Genomic DNA, 21,491 nt, shown 5'->3' with positions numbered 1-21,491 from the left:
CAGTCAGCATCAAAAGCTCCACTTCCTAGGCAGCCATTGGTTCTTCACAGCACCCACATTTGGTTCTGATTGGTCAGTTCCTATGCCAATCAATGTCAAAAGCTCTGCCTCCTAGGCAGCCATTCGTTCCTCATAGCACCCAGATTCTGTTCTGATTGGTCGGTTCCTATGCCAGTCAGTGTCTCTGGACCTATCAAGGGGGCCTGATCAGAAAGGCATGGCTGATCAGCTGCCCCAGTGGAGGCCTGGAGAGAAATGGAGGCATGGCTGCTGGCCAGACTGGGAGAGAAAGAAAAAGGCAAGTGCTAATCAAAAGCTGCCACAGAGGCAATGGATCAGTCTCTGCTTCTCTCTTCAGGCCTCTCTCTGGCCCTGATTCATAGCCCCCTCAGCAGTCAGTGCTGGGTTGCTACAGGACTGACTTCCAGTTGGTCAAGCCTTGGTCATGACCGGTCGTTACGACCCAGGGTTTTTATATATTAGGATTATTTGTATATCATGGAAATAAACACTTAGGATATTAAAACATATTTTCATTATTTTAATACTTCCCTTTAAAAGAATTTAAAATTTTTATATTTTAAGCAGAATTTTTTCAATAGTGTCAAAATAATTAATAATTAAACACTTTAACCTGAATGAGCTATTAAATCTATCTCCCACTTTGTAAGTGATCTGCAAAATCACTGCACTAGACTCTTCTATCCTCTAAAAGTGGTCAGGGTTGCGACTTTACATGGGGAACACCTGGATCTTCTTTTCTGAACCCCATAATAACTTTCTATCTCACTCAGAATAAATAAAGTCCTTACATTGGGCTACAAAAAGCCCCTTTTGATTTGCCACCCCATCTCTGATACCCCCGCATCATCATCTTTTAAAACTTACTTTGTGATTCATCTGTTGCAAACACACTGACCTGCTTGTTGATTCTCAAACAAGTCAGGCTTGTGCATATGTTCTTCCTGCACCTGGAATGTTCTTCTGCAGATACCCATGTGCCTCACTCCCCCTTGTCTCTACTCAAGGGTTAACTTATCACTACGGCCATCCTCTCCAGTCTATGTAAAATAGAATGCCCTTACCTCTGACCCAAATATAGTTTTCTTCAGAACATTTAGCATGTTTAATGTCTGCCCTCCCCCCACAGGAATGCATGCTTCATGAGAGCACTTATCTGCTTTGTTCACGTCTATATCTTTAGTGTCTAGAACAGTGACCAATCGGTAATTAGCACTTAATGTATCATTGTTGAGTAAATCAATAAATGGTTATGTCTTTTTAGAAAATCTGGTTTGTACCTGAATGTATTCCTTTATGGACAAACACACACACACACTCCCATTTTCTCAGAAAGGATGTTATTACATTTAATTTATAAGTCCATACATTGTCTTACTGAGCTAAAGATAGGCAAGGATGTGGAGAGGGCCCGGTGTCAGAAATTGCTCAAAATACAGATTCTATTATAACAAGGAAGGTCCTGGTGAGGGCCAGTGAAGGGAAGACACTCTTCCTCTGCCAAAGTCCTAAATCCAAAGTGCCGAATTACTGAGTTAAATTGCTGTTGTTTCCCAGATATGTACTGGAGGAATGAGAGAGAGAGAAGAATAAGACTAAAATGCCTTCAGTCACTTACTCACTAATGTTTACTCCCATTAGTCCACAGATAGTGATCAATAGACATTTGCCCCAACAGTCAACTGTAGAGGCCCTCTCTTCCCCAATTTTCTGTCTAACATTCCTCTTCAGCTTCCCTCAGCCCCTTTCACCAGCCCTTCTAGTCTTCAATCCCAAAGCCCATACCACACTCCGTATGTAAAACAGCCACAGGATGTTTGCTTAGACTCAACCTCTTAAAGTGTTCCTTCTTTTCACAATTAAGAACAAAACACCCCATGTAGGTATCCAGTTTTTCTGTCTGAAAAATGTAGAGTTCTTCCCTCAGAAAATTACAGTGAGATTTCTTGAAATGATGCTTTCAAGGGACCATTGTTGGTCCCTAGTCTTGGCTCAGATCCTAATAGATAATACAGTGGTGTCTACTCCTATCATCACACGCACCTTTACTTCCCCCACTATTGCCATGACTGCTCTATTTCCACAGCTGCTCCATCACACTAGTACCACTAGACCACATCCTTCCAACATCCCATTGCTGGTAATCCTGACTTTTCCTTTCAAATATGGAACATAGAGCTTACATACTCTGAGGTAAACTATCCACGAAGCAAGAAACTATCCTTTGGTGATCTGTAGGCTTAATGTTACAGTGGTACCACCCTGATTCCCAGACTTTCAAAGGACCAACTGGAATTTTTACTTTAATTTTCCTTCTCATTGTCATGTTGATGACAAGAATAATCATCAGAAATGCAGTAATAATAATGAATCCTGCTGTGAACAAGAGGGAAAAAATGTGACCTGTGGGCACAGGTCATTTTCTTATGTTTACTAAAACCTTTTTTCACTCACAGCCACATTTGATTAATGTCCCAGCTAATTATCTTCAACTGGTAGACCAAGGATTTGCATGGCAGGACTCCTCCATCATAAATAGTCAGAAAATCTGAACTGAACTTGATGAGTAAGTGGTAGAGGTAAGGTATGGAATTGAGGTTCCTGTACTGACTCCACTGTTGGCCTCTGAATGACCCTCAGGGAGCCCCATAAAATTACTGGGCCTCAGAGGATTACTCAGTTCCCAAAACTGTCTTATTCAGGGCCTAAGGATGGTCCCTTCTCTCATTGGTGAAGTGGAGAGTAGATGCATGCATTCACTCTAGCTCTGGGACATCTGACATCTACATCTGTAAGAATGCAGTCAGGTGTGTGTTGGGCATTGATAGAAACACAAAACCGATGTTTTCCTGACATCACCTCTGCTGTAGTGAACTTGGAATTTTGATCAAAAGAGATACAACATGCACAGGCAATGATTCAAATAAGACCACAGGGAAAACAAAGGAGCTAACATTTATTAAGAACCTACCATGCGCCAAAATCTTTAGATACGTTGTCTGAAATGACCTTCAAAATAAGACTATGAGGTCAATATCAACCTCCCTATATCACAAAACTGGGTGGGCTGCCAGAGAGGCTGTAATTCCTCTTTCAGTCTAGAACTGGCCGAGGAAGCTTTAGCACCTGGGACCACCTGACAGAGACACTCATGTCCTATCTACTTCCGCAAAAACTCCCAGGTAGCTCTTTTATTAATTAGGTTTGTTATCAGAGTTACACTTAAGGAAAAACATGTGTTAGCCTAAGTACATTTGCCTTTGGCTTGTTTATATATGATTTCTTTTCATTTTGTTAATGTAGATATACCTTGCCTCATTCCAAAAAGGATTTGAGACAGATTACAAGGATTAGTGGTTAAATATATAAACCTGGCCTTTATCCCTTGTACCATCAAGCAAAATATTAAACACACTGAAACAAATCGATAGTCGTTTTAAAATGTCACGGGAATTAAGAATGACGTTAATGAAGGGAGAAAAGCTCAGCCCAAAGAAAATGAATGATTTGTGTTGGCAACAGTACGATAAACAGGACCAATTAATTAATGTGATCATTGTTATTCTGTGCTACAAAGAATTCCCTCCTCACTTCATCAGTGACAGGTATAATGAAATCGAGGTAAGTTCAGAAGAGATTTGATAAGGAATTCAGCTATTTTTTATTAAAATAATTGTAAGTGATAACCAAGGTGAAAGCTCCTTGGTGTGAAAGAATGTAAAGTTTAGTTTTAATCTAGCTTAAACACCAGGACCCCAGGTGTTTCATCGTCACACTTTCATTAGCTTAAAATAAATACACAGGGGGTGGGAGTGGGGGGCCAGCTTTGAAGGAGAGTCACTGGAGGACAGGAGGGCAGTGGGAGGACTCGAGTTCTCCACTTGATGGAACTCGGATCCATTTCTGAAAGCTGAAATAAAGGGCAAGGCTGAAATCAGCCTTTGGCTGTGACCCTTAAATTGCTTGTTATGATTGTTCATGAAAGCTAAGTATGTCCCACAAGTGACCTTGGGTAATTTTATAAAAATCAATCAACCATCATTATTGTTACTTCCCCTCTAAAATAAATAAATGAACACAACTTTTTACATGTAATCACTTCTTTCCATTAAACCTCTTTCTTATTTCTTTTAAAGACAAGTAAAGGAGATTTTTAGCAGCTACCTAATGTTTGCAACATACATCAAAACCTGCTTTTGGCTCACCCTACAATTAGCCATCCTCTGTAATACCACAGAAACATTTGTTGTGTGTTTGTGTGCTTTTTAAGAAAAACAAACAACACAGTTTTAGCTATTTTCTCCCTTACAGAAAAATGTAGAGTATAAATATTTTACCATACAATAATAAGACTTCAAAAGAGATGGCTATACTTTATATCTTCAATTTTTTCCCTCCATTCTCTTGAATTTGGGCCTTGCCTGACTACTTCACCAGAACTACAACCACATTGTTGAGTCCAAAGCTCATGCTCACTCCTCACCTTCCCTGAGTGGCCAGCAGCATTGGACACACTTGGTCACACCTTTCTTGAAACTCCTTCCCCTTACTTGCCTAGCACTGTGCCTCCAAGTTTTTCTCCTGCCTCCCAAGCCTTGCCCCAGCCTCCTCTACCTGATTCTTCTTGATTATCCCAAACACTGACACTTGGAGTTCCCGATGACTCAGTCCCTTGACTATTTTTCTCATCAACCTTGGTTGTCTTGATGTTTTAAATATCATCCTATGCACACTGCTGATGACTCCCAAATTTGTATCTCCAAAGCCCACCAATGTCCTCAGATAGAGACTCATACACCCAGCTGCCTACTCAATATCTCTACTTAGATGTCTTATTGACTTCTCAACGTGGCATATCCAAAATATGACCTCCTCGTCTTGCCACACAGGCCTGCTCACAGTCCTTACCATCTCCATAACTGGCAACTCCATCCCTTCAATTGCTCAGTCTGAAAACTCTAAAGTCAACTTTCACTCCCTCGCACTTTAAGACCAATCTTTCAGGAAATTGTGTGCATTCTTTCTTCAATATTCCTGATCCTACCACTTCTCACCATGCACATGTCTGTTTCTGGGGTCTGAGTCACTCTCATCTCATCCTCGGAGTATTATAACAACCCCCTCGCTTAGCTCCTTACTTCTGCCCTTGCCCCAACCCCAGAGTCTGCTCTTAAATCAGCACCCAGTGTGATTTTTATTTGTGTAAATCTTATGTCACTACTTTGTACAAAGTCTCCAATGCTCCCACCACACTCACTGAAAGCCTACCCAACCCTACAGGGCTGGTCCTCTCTCTGGACCACTCTCTCTCTCTACTAACCCCTGGCTCACATCCTCCTGCTGCACTACCTTCTTGTTCCCCTGCCCTCACTGCGTGCAAATACCCCAACCACCACCAAACTACCTCGCCACCTTCCCTGCTGCATGTTTCTCCATGCTGCCCAGAAAATCTAACAAAAATTATCATTTTCTTACTTGACTGATTTCCCTATAGAAATAAACTCTACAAGAGCAAGATTTTGGCCTTTTTTGTTCACAGCCATAGCTGCTATACTTAGAACAGTGCCTGGCATATGGGAAACTTGGTAAGTGCTGATTAAATCCTGTTGAATAATAGGAATTGAAGTTATAGAAGTGAATGAGGTCTCCCTAGGAGAATACGTAGAGTGAGAGCAGGACAGGGATAAGGGGAACAAGTTGTCAAATATTAATATTTAAAGACTAGAATATGGAAAAGAAGTAGCAGATGCTTGAATGTGAGTCAAAGAGTTCAGTGAATTAGGAGAAGAATCAAAAGGCTGTACAGACAGACAGCAGGAAGAACTCTTAAGAACTGTGGAGCTGATAGACAAAGCCGGCAAACCCTTAATGTCATTTTCAGGAGGCTCAGGAGAGAAAGGGTGCACGCCAAGAGTGTGCTTCGTGAGGACACCAATGCCAGCAGAGAAAATGAACTGAGGAGAGGGGCTCCAGTTTTAAACAACGGGAAATCCAGAGGTCAGTGAAGGCAAAGCCAGGGAGGGATCCAAGGACCCCAATTAATAGATCAATCCTCATCCCAAACTAGATATTTCATTTGCTCAAAGCTTGACAAACCTAAAATTTTAGATGTAAATTATCTAAATCGATTAGCCTCCATTCAGCTTTTTGTGTCAACCCTAAATAATTCCTTTAAAAGTTGAAAAGCCTGTATCTGGTTACCTTTCTGGTCATTAATAGTCTAATAGATAGGGAAGCCTGTGGAATTCCCTTTCTCTGGGGAATTATAGATCACCATTCCTTCAAGATGGATGGACCCTCCTCTGCCCAGCGAAGTGATCCGGGCACAGTTGGGTACACTGCTGTACCCTACTGCACGGTGCTGCTGTGGAAGTGAGCGTCAGGAGGAGGTGAGGAAGAGGGGAGAAGAGTGGCATTGAGGGAAGGCAGCCACAGCCCGCAGCCTGCATCGTGATGGGGATGCACACAGCTTCCTTTGTTGGCAAGATCCGGATTAGACTTGTGCCTGATCCACTGGAGCAGAGCCTGGAAGCCTTCGAGGTGGGCTTGTCCCCGGCCAGAGAGGCGGAAAATCAATTTGGCTAGCAAACGAGAGCCCCCAAGAGCTCAGTGCACGCTCCATAATCCTATCCACTAGCAGCTCGGGAAATAGATGCCTGAGCCCTCACATATTCATGGGGGATGTGAGGCATAAATCAGGCTTTAAGGATTGGGGGCAAAGGGAATGGACTCTCTGGCCGGCTACTAATTAATCAAGCACAGAACACCTACACCTAACAACCTGGGAGCCACACACACAGGCACAGGCGGCGGCGGCGGCTGCTGCTGCTGCTGCTTTTCCTGATTATTTTCTTCATTTCAATTAAAATAGATATCGAATGAAATTTCCCCCTTTAGCTGATGCTGCTTATGCATTCCCCCCTGTTCTTCCTTTAATTAAAAAACATGCTTATTGCAATACTTGCCAGAATCACTTTAACGGTATTTTAATTGTAATGTCTCTGCCTGATTAAAAAAAGAAAATATGAACTAGAAAGTGTTAGCAAAAATGTTCTCCGAATGCAGGAAAAGAACCGCACACCTCCCGGAATGCCTGCCACATGCTAATTCCTTAATTAGCCTGGCACTGCAGTCAAATGGGCAATGTAGAGGAAAAAACAGATCTGAAATAAAAGCACTGAATCAGAGCCGCAAACAATAGCAGTGGGGAGAACCGTTTTCATCAGCTCGGATTTCCCTGGCAGGAGAGAGAGCTGCAGCGAACGGAGAATGCCAGGCTCGGGAGAGGCCCATCCAGGGTCTCCAGCCAAGTGCCCACTGTTCCTTGCAAAGGGTCACATAGCCTTTGGGAAAAGTGTAGCTGGGCTGGCTACACTTCCTAGTTAATTGACTTCCAGTTCCTTTTATTGTTTCAGGCTAGTGGGGTCTCAAACTGGAGCACCCATCCACACCACCTCAGGGTCTTCAAACACCTTTTGAATAAAGAGATTGCTCAAAGAAGTATATCAAATTGTAGGACTGGTCAAAACTGTGATTGGGTCGATGCTAATTGAACTCGGTAAACCCCCAGAGAGGTTTACTGTGAGGCCAAAAAATGTGTCTCTCTAGCAAGTCCCTTGATGCTGCTGATGACGGGGCCCACACTTTGAGAATCATGGCTCTTAGTAAATTAAGTGATGGCTATAGGTGTCCATAGTCTCGTGAAGTTTGCTACCAACTCACAGGTTGAGAAATGCAAGGTTGGATTAATTCACTTCACCGTTCAACCAACAGTAACTGTTGTTTTCCAGCCCTTCTGCTAGGCCTAGCTAAGATCAAAACATAAAAAAGGCAGTCTCCACATCCAGGTCACCGTGGAGTTTAACTACTACAGGTAAATAGAAATACCCTAGTTTTAGTGAATTAGCCAACTTTACAGATAACTGAGAAAGAAGATAAAGGTTATGACTCAACCTTTTACTTTTTCTATAAAACATAAAACTCAGTAAGTGAACCTTATAAAGGAATTAACTCTATACCAATTACAAAGTGTAAACATATTTGTGGAAGAGAAATTATAAAGAAATATTTAAAGGAACTCAAATACTGAGATATAAATAAATGCCTTTGTCATTAAAACTACTGTTATCAGTTACTGTTTAACTAAACCTTGTTTTCCTCCCCATCTCCAGAAAACCATTACTGCCTTTTACCAACAAAACTTCTGGCATGTAAGTGCTCAAGGCCCTCAGCTATTCCACGGATTTCTGCAAATTCACTTAAGACCTCAGAAAGAAAGCTAGTGTTTGTAGGGAGAGGCAGGAAAGACAAAACAAGACTTTCTCCAAAGTCTGTATCTGGCAGGTAGAAATCTCCCTGGCTACCAAATTTCTCATTCATTCAAATAATCTCCTTCATTTTATTTATCCAAGTTCAATTAGCACAGACCAAATCACATTTTTGACCAGCCCTACAATTTGATATACTTCTCTGAGCAATTTATTCGAAAGCTTAAGAAAACAGGAGCCAGGTCTTTATTCAAAAGGTTCCAAATATAATTATTCTCTGTATAATATAAATATGATTTTGCTAATAGCATAATGTTTTAGAAATGAATGGTAATCGTTGTGTCCTCACAGTACTTATTTATTTAGAAAATGATAATTCCGCCTACTCCCCAGGAGAATACTATAGCACATAAGAAATAATAGTAATAAAATGCTCATTCTCCAATATATTTTAATCTGCCCAAGAATCCCAGATACAAAAGCATCCCAGATATCTAGCTCCACTCCCAGTCTTGATTAAAAAGTATGTGGGAGTCATTAATTAACAAATGAGGTAGACAGGTAAGGAGAGACCGAGCCCTAAAGGGCCTACAAGCCATATTAAGGAGCTTAGACTTGATCTGAAAGGCTAATAGAGAGCCAGTGAAGGGTTTTAAGTAAGGAAGTTTGAAACATTTATCTTTCATTATTGAAAATATTATAGCTTCTGAGCTAGGAAGGGACTGGTCCTTCTCATTAGCATTTTTCATGTTACAATATCGAAGTTGTCAAGACATAAAACTGTAAATTGTCTAATATCTAAATTGTTTAATGTCTGCCTGTCCATCTATTGAAAGCATGTTCCTTCTCGCAGCAACGGCTTATCTTTCATTTAAGGCTAATCAAGTGTGTCTGGGACTGTTCTCTGGAGGTAAATAATGGAAGTCATTGCCTGATTGAGAGAAATAAGGGGTTTCAGAGTCAACTGTCCCCCACATTACAAAACTTTTGTCTCTGATCTCCTGATACACAAATAGTAAATGAAATTGGTCACCATCTGAACCAATCCACTAACATTTGAGGATACCAGGAAGGACTATGATCATAGAGAAATTTATAGCTAACATTTATCTGCCTCTTCAGGTCAGAAATTCATTCATTGGTTTATTCATTCAATAATTATTTGAGTACTTGCCATGTGCCTAGAGATAGAATGGTCCTGGCAATGGAAAGGTAAGCAAAGGCAGACCTGGCTCCTGCTTTCTTAAGCTTGTAGCCAAATCTGCACCTTGCCAAAAAAGATACAGTGAAGGAAAAAAACACATACCCTAATATTAAATTTATAAATAATTGATATAAAAATTATTCAAGTTCTCAGCTGATTAAAAATTCTATCAATGATACACTTAGCTTTGGACATAGGCAAAAATCACCTCTCATAAAATAAATAACAGTAACTTGTCACCAAGAAAAGACTGACACATAGAGATACACAAGGTAAAAGGATTAAGGGTAGATTTCAAAAAAACTCAGGTTAATCCTTATGGATCCTAACTTCTTGATCAGGCTTCTCCTTAGATTACTGCCCAGCCCCTTCTGAAGCACCAGGCTTGAAACCATAAGGAAGTTTACTAACTCCTTTACTGTACCTCCTCCACAGGATTGCACAAACACATTAACATCTGTAGAGTTTCAGACAAGCCACTCTCTTCCTATAGAGGGAAGAGAGTCAACACCATTTCCATTTTGTGCATTGATTTGAGGAACAGAGCCTTGCCCAAAACCACAGGAGAGTCTGTAGCTGCCTCAAATATGAACTCAGGCCCCAAGTTTGTTGACCAAACTGCAGTGAGTCAACCTTGTTACATTGTCTGTACATAATCATCCCATCCCCTGCCTTGAAGTGTAGCTGTGGTTCAGCTGAGAGAGGAAGCCAGTCAGTCAATCTCCTTTCACAGCCCACTTACAGATAAATTATTTTAATTTGACTATTTGTGACAAATTTGACCAGCCCACAAGACATGCTGAGCATGACATTATATAGTTACGAGAGAAATATTAATGTAGAATATTTTATTTTTTACCAAAACTCCAGCCTGACTTTAGATGGGTTTCCTTTAAATCCATACACTGGTAGCTGTTAAGTCTTATACCTATAGGCATAAGGTAATCTGCCCAGAGACTCACACAGACCTGATGCACAGAGCACCCCTACATAATATTCTAAGGAAGTCCTATCTCATAACACAACCAGCTCATTGCAAGCATGCACCTACTGAAACTGGGGCTGATTGAGTGCTGACTGGAAGGGACCATGTGTATAATCTATTGGATCAAAACGGCTATGCTGGGCACAGCACTTAATACCTCACTCTGGCCCTGGCCGATGTGGCTCAGTTGCTGAGTGTCATCCCATGTATTGCGAGGTTGCTGGTTCAGTTAGATTCCCAATCAAGGCACATGCTCCAGTTTCTGGTTCAACCGGAGGTAGTCAATCAATGTTTCTCTCTCATCAATGTTTCTATTTCTCTCTCTCCCTACTTCTCCCTCTAAAATCAATAAAAACATATTTTTAAAAATACCTCACTCTGAAATCCTCAAACCCTTTCCAAGAATGAAGAAATTCTACATGGAACTTGGGAGTGGGTCAAAGAGAAGATACCTCATCTCAACAAGTCAAGAATACGCATTTGTACGCCACTGAAATCCTAAAAATAACAGACTAACAAGATCTGAGTGTCCTCAAAATGAAAGTTGGAGAAAATGAGACCATATTCCAAACAGCACCAGAGAAACACATTTCCAAGGAGTCAGAATAGCAAGGAGAATGGAGGCAAGCCAATGGGCAGGCTCAGCTACTTCCTCCTCTGTGTCCTTCCTTCTCTTGCCACAGGAAGAAAAATACTCCAATATGCATTTTGAAGATAACAGAGGCAAAAGCAATCCAAGGACTTCATTACCCAGCTAATTCTTTCAATAACCCAGTTAGCTTTGTATGTAGAAGCAGCCACTATCTGTAAATAAAATTGCAACTTAGGCCTGATAGCCAGCCATCTCTTCTGTTATCCCCATCAGTCAGAAAATAAAAATAAAAAAACTAACATAAATTGAGTGCTTACTCTGGACTAGGTCCTATGCTAAGAGCTTTACAAATATTGCCTCATTTAATACTCAAAACATCCATAAGAGTTGGACAACACATTGTAGTCTTGTCACACAGCAGCAAACAATAAATGTTAGCCATCTTGGTCACTATTGCTGTCATTACATGAGGCATGACCCTAATGGGGCGAAATGCGAGGTTTATGCAGGCTATGCAACATGCCCAAGGTCACAGGCAGGTAAGGGACAGAGCCCGGATTCAGACTCAGTTCTTTCTGACACAAAAGCCTGCCAAGCATTTAAGTGCTTTGGTGTACACCAGTAGACCAAGAAATAGAAAAATCACATTAAAGGAAACCAGTACACCATTAAGCAGCAATAGAGAATGGGAACAAGTTTCTGTGAAGTATTTTAAAGTGATGGCATTGTAATTAATAAGAAACTACAAAATGCCTTCCTTTTGAAAGCCGAGCACCAAGGGAAGAGGCGTTTCTAGGGTTTGTGCTCCCCTAATTGGCTCTTTCTTAATCATTATCTCTAGATCACGTCATGTCGTTGCTTGACCACCAGAATAGAGATTCATTGCTTCATTATGAAAATATGAATGCTTCCCCAACTGCAGCCACAAGCCCAGGATGCATAATGTCTCTGACATGAGGGCAACATGCCTTCTTTGTTATTATGGTTCATCATAATTACTTGGAATAAAATAATAAATTTTAATTCAGCGATGCCTCTGGCCGTTGGGCATCTTAACATAAAAGAACGAAAAATATAATTAACTAAATCAAGGCAATATGCCTATTTCCAACCCAGCTCATTAGTATTAATTGATTGGGTTAATTCTCTTTTGTGTTTAACAGTACCCCCTAAAAAACAACTTAAAAAAAAAAAAGGAGCGAGGACAAATGGAGGGAAGAAGTAGAAATGGTAAGTAAATAAAAGTTCTTCATATTTTGCTAATTAGGACAAAATAATATTATAGTCAAAGCTTTTATTATGGTCACAAAATAATCTTCCATTTTTTTCAATAAAGTTCAAAAATCAGTGTATGTAGCATCATAAATAATGGAGAAAACCTTGTCTCTGGTACCATTCCCAATTGCCTCAAAGAAATTTATAATCCTCCTTTCTACTATATAAGTTGTCCTTGTAAGAAAAAGTGTCAATTTTATTTTACAGATGAAAATATAAGTACATCCCAGAGAGTCCAAGACTCTTGAGGGCCACATGCACAAGTGCTGGTTTTCCTGGTATAGGAGCCTGGTCCTCTAGACATCAGGATGCTGGCTTCCACGAATGGCAAAATAATACAGAGGGTGCAATATTTTCATGAAGTAGTCCGAAATGTCATTCTTAGGTGACCTATTTTCACTTTTATTTCATAATAATCTTTCCCAACGGTGTACACTATTCATTTAGAAAGCCTTCTTTGTAATATTGTGAAAATGACTGAAAGTACTTCCACTATAACACTTTATATTTTGTTTGGTAAAAATTTTTTAAGAAAGTGGGGGGGGGGGTGGTTTTGGCTTGAAATTTTCCATGCTTTATCTCAGCCTATGTAGGGTATCAGAAAAATAAAGAAATCCCACTCAGCTATTTTTCTGATACTATGAATGGGTATGAAAAGGACAGACAGTAGCAGACATTGAGGGAGTGACTTGCTGTTGATGAGGAGGAGAATAATGGTTTAGTGCTATACGTGGATAGCTTTTCATTATCCTTCACATACTCTCACACATATTATAGACCAAGAGAAGACATTAGAGGTTTAAGGCTGTGCTATATCAATGAGACACTTGAGAGTTGGTTTCAAATTTCTTTTAGAAACAGAAAAATAACTTACCAATTTTATATTCCTAACAACTCATAATGACATAGATTTATACATAGGTATATGCACATATATATGTATGTATATGATGTAAATATGTATATATATATATTTGTGTGTGTGTGTGTGTGTGTGTGTGTGTATATATATATATATATATATATATATATATATATATAGAATGTACCTACTGATAGACATATTAGATATATCAGTCAGAATAACTAAGGACAGTGAAAGTGAATTAGCTAGGAAAAGTGATATTTAAGAGAGCAATAGTTTAAAAATTATACTTCTTAAACTTCACCCAAGACTTGCACCACTTTATTTGTCCATTTATTCAACCATTAACACATATTCTTTGAGTCCTCATTATGTGTCAGGCACTGTCCTAGACACTAAAGAGACAGTAATGAATAAGCTGGTGCAGTCTTTTGCCTTTCTAAGCTTGTTCTAGCAGAGGAAAGTGATTTTAAACAACCAAATTTATACTATGTCATGTGGCGATAGGTGCTGTTAAGTAAAGCAAAATAAAAGAATAGAGAATAATAGGAAGGCGTTTTAATTTTAGAAAAGGTGGTCAAACAAGGCCTCTCTGGTAAGCTGACATTTTCTCATGAATTAAATGGGTGAGCCAGCCACATGAATATTTGTAGGAAAAATATTCCAGGCATAGGCCTATATGTGCAAAAGCCCTGAGGAAAGTGAGTTCTTGGTATATTCACAGAAAAGCTGGAACAGAATAAATAAGGTCAATGAAAGGATCAGAGTTTGATAATGGTGAGGACTTTAGACTTTATCTCTAGTGAGATGAGAAGCCATGGGGTGGGGTTGAGGAAAGAAGTAACAAGCTGTGACATATTTTTAAAGGACATGGAAAATAAACTATTGGGGGATATTTTAGCATACAGCATAAAAGTCAAATACCAATGACTTAAACACATGAAGGCTTGTTTTTCTATCACAAAAAGTAACTTCAAAGGCGAGCAGTCCCAGTTGCCATGACACTATGGAACTCCAAAGTCATCAGGACCTGGGTTTTTTCATTCTTCTACTTCCCCACTCTTTTTTGTTTGTTTGTTTGTTTGTTGTGGGTTTTTTTTGTTAATCCTCACCCAAGGATATTTTTCCATTGATTTTTTTAGAGAGAGCGAAAGAGAGGGGCAGAATCGGAGAGAGAGTAACATCAATGTGAGACCACATGAGGAATCAAGCCTGCAACTGAGATATGTACCGTTGACCTGAATTGAACCTGGGACACTTAAGTCTGCAGGCCGATGCTCTATCCACTGAGAAAAACTGGGTAGGACTACTTCCCCATTTGTTAACAAGTCACCTCATAGACAGAGATGACAGCTGAAAATGGAGCCATGACAATAACATTCCAGGAAGCATGGAAGAGGAAGAAGGACAAATAGAACATGCCTCCTATTGTGTCAGTTCTATTCTAGGAAACTTCCCAGATGTCCTGTACCACACTACCCCTTGTATCTCATTGGCCAACTCTCAACCACAAAGGAGGCCAGGAATAGATAGCATTTGAGCAAGTTCATTGCTTTCCCAAATAAAAACTGGGGCTCTGCTACCAAGGAAGACAAAGAATCAGAAACATGGGAATCAATTAAGAGGTCATTTGAAATGATCCTGGCTCAAAATTATGTTGATTAAGACTAAGTTCGTACCAATTGAAGTACTGATTTATGCAACACATATTAAAGATTCAGGGATATGAGAAGAAGGAAGTCTAGGACACCTCCAACAGTTCTGGACTGAATCATTAGACAAGTACAATTCCAATAGGTGAGATGGGAAAGTGTATGTTGATATTTACATGATCAAAACTGGTCTCAGACACAAATGATATGCTCTTCACAATCTCTCCACCATCCAACTCTAATCTTACATCCCTGACACTCTCATTACTCTGGAATATATTCTGTGTTACTGCCTGCATCACATATTTTACAACTAGAAATTTTACCCTTTTCTATTTTCTCCTTAATTAGTTTTTCTTTAGTGACAATACACACTCCTAATATTAACTATTATTCTTCATTGTTTTCTCTATCGTATACAGATGTCATAGGCCACTTAACAAGCATTCACAAGTCATCTGTTGAATTGAATTTGATCTGTGTCCTTTCTCTGTTCTCATTCATTTTAGAAGTTATGACCCATATCTCTATAATAAAAAACTCAGAGTTTCATTCTAGGCAACCCTGCTCCCTGCCAACAATTCTTGTATCCTATCTGTACAGAAACAGGTGTCTACTACTTACCCTCACATTCCTATCAATGGTCCCACTTCCTAAAAGAAAGAGGATACTTCAGCTAACAGACCTTCCCTTTGCATAGGATGAGGTTCTGCCCTCCCAAACTGGACTCATTTATTCTAAATAATATGGGAGTGAAATATGGCCAGAACCAGGAATATTAAGGAAAATCATTCTTGGAAGGTGAGAGGTTGGAGCAAGTATTTGGGTTGCTCAGATCTTGAAACTCTGAGAATGAGAAGCCAACTGTATACTCTGCACGTCCCTGCGTTTCTTTTGCCCTCTATTCTCCCTCTGGAGCTTCTTCTCCATCTTCAGTTCTTGGCCCTATCAACACCATTCCTGGATTGAACATTTACCTGGAACTAATGGGACATCCAGAGACTCAGGCTAAATCTGAGGACTTTTAGTGGGAAAAACTTCTTCCAAATGGTATAAAGCAAGAACACTTAAGTGCCTGAAGGGCATCTCATTCTCCAGCAGATTTGACTCCTTTGAAGAGAGTCCTGGTTAAAGGTCTCCAACCAGTATCTTCTCTCTGAGTTGAAGCTTTAGGTCTGTAATTTTCCTTCACCATTGCTAGTCTGCAGACCATAGATGGCTGTCAATAAGTCAACATTCCCCATGGCCACTGGTTATACACACACACCACAAAGGCAAGAGTCTAAATTGACATACCACTTTTCCTAAAGGGTACTAATTAAGTGATTTGCCTGCAAACTTCTCTTTGCTAATACAGAAAAGTAAACAGCTTCCAGAATATCTACATATATAAAAGGCTAAGCGACCAGTCGACTGGTCACTATGACATGCACTGACCACCAGGGGGCAGACACTCAATGCAGGAGCTGCCCCCTAGTGTTCAGTGCACTCCCACAGCTGGCCAACCTCCCGTGGTCCCTCCCCCACACTGGCTGTGGTTCCTCCCTCAGTTCCTCCCCCTCAGCCAGCAGGCCCCAATAGGCTGTGATTTCCGGCCAGGCCGAGGGACCCCACCCATGCATGAATTCATGCACCGGACCTCTAGTAGAATGACAAAATGCCATCTGTAAGAGACAAGTATCAAAATGGTATCAGTTAATCTCTTCAAAATATTATATTTGTTCTCATGTAGCCTTGCTCTTACTTTAACAAGAAGAAATCCTTCTGGAACTGTTAAATATATTTCTAGTAAAAAATAGTGTTTTAGTGAAGAGTTTTATAGGTATCTGTTACTAATCACATTTCCCAAGCAATTTTTATTCACCAATGAACAAAGTCACTTTGATAACCATTTGTTATTATCAGCCATTGAAATGGGCAATACTTTTTATTCTCATTTAACATAAGTAAACAAAGAGGCGAAATGACTGAATTAGTCACTTGGTGATGTGGTGAAGGAATTGAAATTTGAATTCTTAGTCTCTTCCAGTTTCCCAGACCCTAGAGCTAAGCGGCTGGTTTTGCAATAAGGAAGCCTATTTATATGACTTTCCATGGGACCAGGAAGTCAAAACCACAACAGGGTAAAAGCAGGAAAACGTCGCCTTTCTGGCAGGGAATTTCAAAGGCGGCAGCATTAACCGATGTCAGAGCATTTTGCTACATTGTGGGGGCTGCCCTGGACAAGCATGACTACAAAGTGCTTGAGTAAGAGAGCATATTCTTTGAGAAAACTGGTAACTTCCTTGTATTTAAAAAATTAAAATAATCAAGCTCTGTGCTTACAAGAATCCAAAGAAAGAGCTTTCATTTTGAACCCTATGACCACTTCTTCCTTCCATAGCAAAATCTCAATTTAGTCCAAAAATAAATTGTCAACAAGTACTAGAACTTATCCAAAACAACTATCCTCCCTCCTTTCCCATAAAAGTGATAGAAATATATATATACTGATGTCATCACCGATCTCCAAATTCTACAGACCTTTAACATGCAGGAAGTTGAGAATGCTTGTGTTGGTGTCTAGCAGGAGCAGTTGGCCATTCTCCACCGTGACGTTGTCGCCATCTTGTGGCACCCGTTCAGGAAACCAGCTGTAAGCCCTTGACCACCTCCGGCAGAAACGAAAGGAAACATTGCCCTGGAAAACAGAGTTTTGTTGTTCTGTTTTGTTTTAAAGCTGGATAGAATGAGTGAGCAATCAAAACATAAACTCCTTACACTAAACTTAATATAAATATAATTTTAAAAGTCTCACTAAACTTAGCCACCCTCTCTTTTGCATACAACTAAATCAAAAAGGGGCAAAGTTATCCTTAAAGCCCCTTTGTGCCCGGTCACTGGAATTCTCCAATGACAGGCTTGTAATGTTTTCCTCACCTTTTTTTGCTAGCATAAGCCCCCTTCTACCTAACAGATGGGGTAAATTCTACTTTTTATTTTTACAGACAACATATTGAGTCTTGGACAAAAAAGTCGCAAATAGCCTGAAATACAGAGAATTAAAATGTTCTGCATGATGGGTGGCATTTTGCTTTATGTAATTGGTATCATTTTTCACTGGCTGTACTGCAAGTGCCTTTTTTATAGGAACATTCTTCTTTCTAAGTGCTCAGATCCATCCTCCCACATTCTACCTGTTCTGGTATTACTGTGTTGTTGCCTTTCCCTCAGTGCTTGGTGCATCGGTGCTGAAAAAGCCCAGACACAGATGAAATGCCAACCGACCTCAGATGATAGCCCAGAACCTTTGAGTGAGGGGCAGGGAGCAAGACATGGAAGAGCCCAGAGGAGGAGGCACCCCTTCCCCATCCAGCCTTTAGGCTCCCTCTCAAAACTTTGGGCTTTCCTATTTATGATCACACTGAAATCATATGTTTTTTTCAAAAGAAAGGTGTTAAAATCACAGAAAGCAATATTTGGCTCATGCGAGAGGCCAAGAATATGTCTAAATGTCTTGTGCAGTTATGGAACCATAATGATGATAAATATAATGAAATCAGAATGGAGAGGGTGATCCCCTCAAGGTAATACACACAACATGTGTATGCCTCTCTCCACACAGTCCTTCTTCCCACATGGATTCCAACCAAATGTGAAGCCTGAGTTCCTATAAAATAACTGCCTAGAAGGTCCTCTCATGAGGTGTTAAAGGCAGATGGGAGAAGATCATTAAGAAGGGGAGGCATGTTTATAATACCAATAACTACACCTACACAGCAAATAGTGCCCTGGAGTGTTTCTGAGAGAGAAAAATAGAAAAATGTGTTGCCAAGAAAACCAGTAGATTTTCCAGGAGTGTGTACTAATACCCAGCTCAATAGTCACAAGTTGTATGCTCAACCCAATCCCCAGTAAGGCTTTGAAATAAGGAAAAGCAGGATCTTTTCATTTTCTATACCTGCAAAGGAGAAAACAAATCAGTGAGTCATCCCAATGTAAGAGAGAAAGTCTTAGGGGGTCAAAGGAAGACCATTCCTTCGGTATCTTCCATTCATTAGTTTGGGAACATTTTGTGACTTAGAATTAGCACTGCCTGCCAAAGCTCTAAGCGAATTTTAAAGACTTTCTCTCTTACTCTGAAACATGTGTATGTATCATTTGCTGCCTTCCTTGTGTTATACCATCTTGGCTTGTCCTGTCAATCTTTTTTTTTTTTAATATATTTTATTGATTTTTTACAGAGAGGAAGGGAGAGGGGTAGAGAGTCAGAAACATAGATTAGATAGAAACATCGATCAGCTGCCTCTTGCACACCTCCTACTGGGGATGTGCCCGCAACCAAGGTACATGCCCTTGACTGTAATCAAACCTGGGACCCTTCAGTCCGCAGGCAGATGCTCTATCCACTGAGCCAAACCGGTTAGGGCTGTCCTGTCAATCTTCAAACATTGCTATACTCAGCCCCAACCCAGCAGAAAGAAAGGTCGAATATTGTTATGTCTTCTTTACAATTGAGAAAGCAAAGGATCAAAGAGCTTAATTTCTGTGTCAAGAGCCACTGGGGTAGAAACAGACTGGATCATGCAGAGCGAGCTTTTCACTCATGGTGGCCTCTCTGGAACACTCTTCCACAAAGTATCCTCATGGCTCACTCTCTTACTTTACTCAGGTCTCTGCTCAAATAACACATCTTTCCCTGTCTCCTTATTAAAATAATACCTCTAATCACTCCTTCTCCCTTAATACTTTCATCCAGGTATTGTATCATAGAATTCCTTATGTATTAACATATATTGAGCTTACTCAAGTAAATAGCAGGTGCTTTGTTTGTTCTGGTCAATGTTATATTCCTAATCACCTAAAAAGTGTCAGGCACATAATAAGTGCACAATAAAAATCAGTTATATAATTTCTTAAATGAATAATCTACCTGTTAACTCCATGTACACATTTATGGATATTACATACGACATATGCCTAAGCACTTTCCCGATACAATAAATAGACAAACAGGTGATAAGGCCTATACTATTTAAAAGTGCTATATCCCCTAGATCTCCTGATTTGTTGGATTTAGCCCACATTCCTTTCTGTTTTCAAACTCTATTTAAATTTAAACCAAATGATGATTGTATCTAAATTAAGCCCAAGATTTAGATTCAGTTTCCCTATGAAATCTTCTACCAATTTTTTCCACCTTAACTTTCTCTATTCAGTGTGGTAGATGCCAAAAGAATACACATATCAAGCATTAAGTTTCAAAAGACCCAAGCTTTCCTGTGCCCAAACTTCTCCTTAGAATAATAAAGGTATCCTGAAATGTATACATTTTTATTGATGATTCATGCTTTAGTACATGATTGATTAAATACAAAAAGTCCTAGAAAATTCATGCAACTATCTAACAGCTACCTGGGGAAGTAGAAGAGCAATGTATCTCCATTACTGCAAGTTGTCAGTGAATCCATGAATGCAAGTATGTGCCATAAGAATTATTTTTAAATATATTTTTTATTGAGAGAGAGAGAAAAACATCGATGTGAAATAGAAACATGGATCAGCTGCCTCCTGCATGCTCCCTACTGGGGATTGAGCACACAACGTGGCCATGTGCCCTGACCAAGAACCAAACCAGCGACATTCAACCAACTAAGCCACACCGGCTTGGGCTGTGCCATAAGAATTTTATCTCTGCTACAATTTCAGAGTTGACACACTTGATAGTATCATTGCTTACACAGGGCAATGCCCCATGAAAACAATGGGGATGGCTCACTTTCCAACATCTTTATCCTCCAATCACTATCACTTTGATCCAAGCAAAGAAGAGTGACAGTACTGATAAAAGATATCTTGTCAATATATTTAAAAGTCTCTGAGCAGATATCAATATGATGTGAAAGCCATGCTCTGTGTCATCAGCCCAGCTTATAGGTCAATGTAGGTGTCACTTTCACCAAAAATGCTTTAAGCTCTTTCCATGCTAGCTCTCAAGGTGCTCAGTCTTTAGCTTTAGTTCCCTTCTTTGAGATAAATGAATCACTCACTACCATTCTGCAGGTGAAGAAAATCATGTCCCCATGGGCATAAGGAGGTGGGTGGGGAAATAGAGATTTAAGAATTATCCAGAACATGCCCTCACCTTTACCTCAGTATATGCAGCCCAAAAAAAACCAGACAAGAAAACATTAGCAAACACTTCCCTGCCTCGGCTAGGAAGCTTATGCAATTTGTTTTCTTCTTACAGCATGTCAGCACTTCTCTGAACTTTAGGGAATGTGCAGCGTCTGCAAATCTCACATGTCACCTTAAATGTATTAGCAACACCACCAGAGTTATCTTGAAAGAAGTCATTGATCAGCAAGTTGCAACAACCAGGCAAAGCAAAGACCTTTTTGTGAGCGCATGTGTTAAGCTGGGGTGATGGAGGAGGGAGATGGTGGCAATCTCTCTAGTCATAGGGTCTCCCGATGACAAAGACAAGGAAGAAGTGTTTTCACACCTCACCAGAATGTCTTCTTCAGCATGAAAGCCTTGGAAATAGGAAAAGACAGGTCCCTGTAACCAACGTTCTCTACACTCCTTACCCTACTCTGTTTCCTCCAAAGCACTTATCATCACTGAAACATGGTATACAGTTATTTATTT

The 21,491-nt window shown here is 40.1% G+C and overlaps 1 protein-coding gene across 4 annotated transcripts in view; it reads right to left on the bottom strand.

Annotated features, from left to right (window-relative positions):
- PKHD1 (PKHD1 ciliary IPT domain containing fibrocystin/polyductin) overlaps positions 1–21,491 on the bottom strand; it is a 401,585-nt gene that overhangs the window by 262,951 nt on the left and 117,143 nt on the right. For all 4 annotated transcript variants that reach the window (XM_036317771.1, XM_036317772.1, XM_036317773.1 and 1 more), the window contains exon 36: positions 17,385–17,541. In XM_036317771.1, coding sequence (XP_036173664.1) covers positions 17,385–17,541 — 157 coding nt within the window. The remainder of the gene's footprint in view (positions 1–17,384; positions 17,542–21,491) is intronic.

This window comes from Myotis myotis, unplaced genomic scaffold (assembly GCF_014108235.1).
Source record: "Myotis myotis isolate mMyoMyo1 unplaced genomic scaffold, mMyoMyo1.p scaffold_m19_p_7, whole genome shotgun sequence".
NCBI lineage: Eukaryota > Metazoa > Chordata > Mammalia > Chiroptera > Vespertilionidae > Myotis > Myotis myotis.
This window is presented reverse-complemented; position numbering and strand designations above follow the sequence as displayed.